This window comes from Rana temporaria, chromosome 3, assembly GCF_905171775.1.
Source record: "Rana temporaria chromosome 3, aRanTem1.1, whole genome shotgun sequence".
Lineage (NCBI taxonomy): Eukaryota > Metazoa > Chordata > Amphibia > Anura > Ranidae > Rana > Rana temporaria.
In genome coordinates, this window is record NC_053491.1 from 463,896,220 (window position 1) to 463,900,201 (window position 3,982).

The 3,982-nt window shown below is 41.0% G+C and overlaps 1 protein-coding gene across 1 annotated transcript; it reads left to right on the forward strand.

Moving 5' to 3' along the window:
* Positions 1 to 2,176: 2,176 nt before the first annotated feature.
* Positions 2,177 to 3,982, forward strand: LOC120930600 (vomeronasal type-2 receptor 26-like). The gene is made up of 2 exons (XM_040341775.1): positions 2,177 to 2,204; positions 2,543 to 3,982. The coding sequence occupies exons 1-2, from the start codon at positions 2,177 to 2,179 to the stop codon at positions 3,448 to 3,450; spliced, it is 936 nt and encodes a 311-aa protein (XP_040197709.1). The 3' UTR covers positions 3,451 to 3,982.

Genomic DNA, 3,982 nt, shown 5'->3' on the forward strand with positions numbered 1-3,982 from the left:
GTGGATCAGTTCCAGCAGACAAATCCGGTCGTGTGTACGGCCTAGCGGACATTTTTCGGCGGACATTTCTCCAGCCGACGGTTTTCAAGCGGATAAAAATTTCTTAGCATGCTAAGAAATCTATCCGCTGGAAACCTGTCCGTCGGACTGATCCGGTCGTCTGTACAGACTCACCGGATAAGTCCAAGCGAACCCCGTCCCTCGCATGCGTCGAGGTGATTCGACGCATGCGTGGAAGTATTTACCTTCCAGGGACGTGCACGTCGCGGCGACGGGGCGGCCATGTCACCGCGGGATTTTGATCTGATGGTGTGTATCTGAAGGGTCTGGAGTGGATATTTGGGGGGACCCCCACGTCATTTTTTTTTAAAATTGACGGCGGGGTTCCCCTTAATATCCATTCCAGACCTGAAGGGCCTGGTAATTCAATTTGGGGGGACCCCCACGAAGCCGACAATTCAATATAGCCCCTTCAATGGGGTTCGGGTTCGGGTCAAGTTCGGGTCCCGAACCCAGACTTTTTTCCGAAGTTCGGCCGAACCAGCCGAACCCGAACATCCAGGTGTCTGCTCAACTCTAATTACAAACAGTAGAACCTGAATGTGCAATGTGAACAGCTGCTAGGCCTGTTTATGACAACGTTATCCTAATTTTAATGTGATTTGGCAGAGGTACTACTTTTTCTTTTTATGTGACTTCCTTGTGGACCTTTAGTCTTCAATTTTTGTACACTTTTGCAAATGTGTGCAAACAAAACCAATAACTCAGTTTTTAAAGTAAACTGTTATGCCGCGTACACGCGACCGTTTTTTGGGTTCTAAAAAATGAAGTTTTTTTTTAATGTCATTAAAAACGATCGTGTGTGGGCTTCAGAGCATTTTTCGGGTTCTAAAAAATGGCCAAAAAAAAAAATTCAAACATGCTCTATTTTTTCATGTTTTTAACGTTGTCGTTTTTCGGGTTGTAAAAAATGGTCGTGTGTGGGCTTTAACAACGTGAAAAACCCGCGCATGCTCAGAAGCAAGTTATGAGATGGGAGCGCTCGGTCTGGTAAAACTAGCGTTCGTAATGGAGTAAGCACATGCATCACGCTGTAACAGACAGAAAAGCGTGAATCGTCTTTTACTAACACAAAATCAGCTAAAGCAGCCCAAAGGGTGGCGCCATCCGCTTGGAACTCCCCCTTTATAGTGCCGTTGTACATGTTGTACGTCACTGCACTTTGCTAGAGCATTTTTTTTTCACGATCGTGTGTAGGCAAAGCCGTTTTAAAGGGTCACTAAAGGAAATTTTTTTTTTAGCTAAATAGCTTCCTTTACCTTGCTGCAGTCCTGGTTTCATGTCCTCATTGTTCGTTTTTGCATTCATGTTGCTGTAAATCCTCTCTGTTCTGGACACTTCCTGGTTGCCTGTTTCCTGATGACCACAGTACTGGGAGATTTCTCACGGTGGTCACTAATCAAGGAGGTGTGAGTAAAACTAAACTGGATTGGTGCTGAGGAGTTTTAGACAAAGTATCACTGCTCTCTATTGGCTGACTGCCCTCTAGTGGCTCTCTGTACATCAGAGAACCAGGAAACAACAGCAAAAACGAAACTACACTGCAGGCACATTATATGATTGTTTTTTTATCTATTTTTAATCATTTTTAAAAGGAATCAGTTAACTATTATGTCTCTATGCCCTGTAAACAGTCATTTCAGCAAAAAAAAAAATTTCCTTTAGTGACCCTTTAATGATCGTTGTTTTTTCTAGACCCTTAAAAGCGTAATTTTTTACAACCCAAAAAACGGTCGTGTGTACGCGGCATTATAATGGTGTTACACATACCCACAGTGCTTTTATAGACCCAACATGCACCCCTTGAATAACTTCAGACCAGGCTCAAAGCAGTTGAAACAACTTTTACTGAAAATTAAGCAGAACATGTATAACATTAATAAACCTCCTGCTCCTAACTACGCCTAACTGTGGCTGCCCTAGCATACCTGTGAAGGTGAAGTCCTTGTGGGAAAAGTCCGACCCAAACCTCTTTTCTTTTAAATTTTCAAACGGGGTGGAGGCTGGACCCCAGAAAAAGCCCTCGAACATGATCAGGGAAGTTGGCAAGAAACATTAACTCCTTCCAAGTAGCCATCTAAACGTACAATACAGTGTGCAACCTGCCTGCAAGTAAATGAGGGAGCAACTTTCTAATCCAGCAGGTGAGCACTCAGGCAGGGCTGACAACACAGCTTGGGATTTCGGTATAGCACAGACAGCTCAAACAGGAAGCTATGAACTCCCTGGATGTATTGCAGATCAACACTTGTAGATAAAACATGGCAAATGTGGGCATATTGTGGAGATGTACTGCATGCTTTTTTTTTTGCCCAGATATATACTTTAAAGAAAATTTGATTTTCAAAAACGGTTTTACAAAATTGTTAAAAAAAAAATTATTGGAAAACATTAGGTAAACTAAATAAAATAATAGTCTATTTATTGTATTAGTAAGTGCATGTAAACTCCAATAATCTAAATTCTTTCTTTCTTTCTTTAGATTCTGTTGATTGCATCAGATGTCGATGGGACCAGTGGCCAAACAGCCAGAAATCTGATTGTCTGCTGAAGTCTTTTGAATACCTCTCCTATGATGACCCATTTGGAACAAGTCTGATGGTTATCGGTGCTCTATCCTCTTTAGTCCCTAATTTTATTATAAAGCTTTTCATTAAGCATAAAGCCAGCCCAGTAGTAAAAGCCAACAATTATAACCTAAGTATTCTTCTTCTGGTTTCCCTTTCCTTCTGTTTTCTCACCTCCTTGGCATTCATCGGTTATCCACAACCTGAAAAATGTCTCCTTCGTCAGGTTACCTTTGGCCTGGTTTTTGCCCTCTGCATCTCTTGTATTTTGGCTAAAACTATCATGGTGGTCCTTCTTTTTATGGCCACCAAACCAGGCAGCAGTTTGAAGAAATGGACCAATCCACGTGTATCCTACGTGATAATTTTGATAGGATTTTTGCTACAAATCATCTTGTGCACAGCCTGGTTATCCTTGGAACCTCCATTTCCACAATACAGTACACAGATTCAATCCATAGTCATCATTATTGAGTGCAACGAAGGCTCTTCCATTGCTTTATGGATCATGTTGGGTTACCTCTTTGTCCTGGCCACCATTAGTTTTATTGTGGCCTTTTTGGCTCGGAGGCTTCCTGACAGTTTCAACGAGGCTCAGTATATTACCTTCAGCATGCTGGCCTTCCTTAGTGTCTGGACCTCTTATATCCCAGCGTCCCTCAGTGCTCAGGGCAAATATACTGTGACAATGGAGATATTTGCTATCTTGGCTTCCAGTTGGGCTGTGCTGATCTGTATGTTTTTGCCAAAATGCTTTATCATAATATTTAGACCTAATCTAAACTCTAAAGAGTATATAATGAGGAAAAACATACTGAGATGAGAACAAGAAAACACAAACTTAAGAAAAAAATGACTTGCAATGAACCAAGAATACAGTATATTCCATACACAGAATCAGCGATACATCAACTGACTGTATTTTCCCGTTTCCTTTTTCTTTATGGACTCATGGTATTATTTTTTTCACCATCAATGTCTGTATTACAATGCTTGGATGTGTTTAATTAATGAATATTTAACTTTCCAATGCTGATTTGAATGATATTCCTGTTAGGTAGTAAACTCATGACTTATTTCCCTTGGTATATCCAGTAGCAAGATATCTTTTTTCTTGCTCTGTTTCCTTCAATCTCAGAGTTTTGGATATTTACATACATTTTGGGGTGTTTTCTCTACTTGTCATAATTGTGTAACTTCAAGTGGCAAACCTGGGAACCCATACGCAGAGGTCGTATTGCACTTCCTATGTCTGGTTGGATGGGATAACTGATAAACAACAAAGTCTTACCACAAATTCTATCAATTAGAGTTAGGTCTTGGCTTCCAATGGGCCATTAGTTCCAAACCATTGC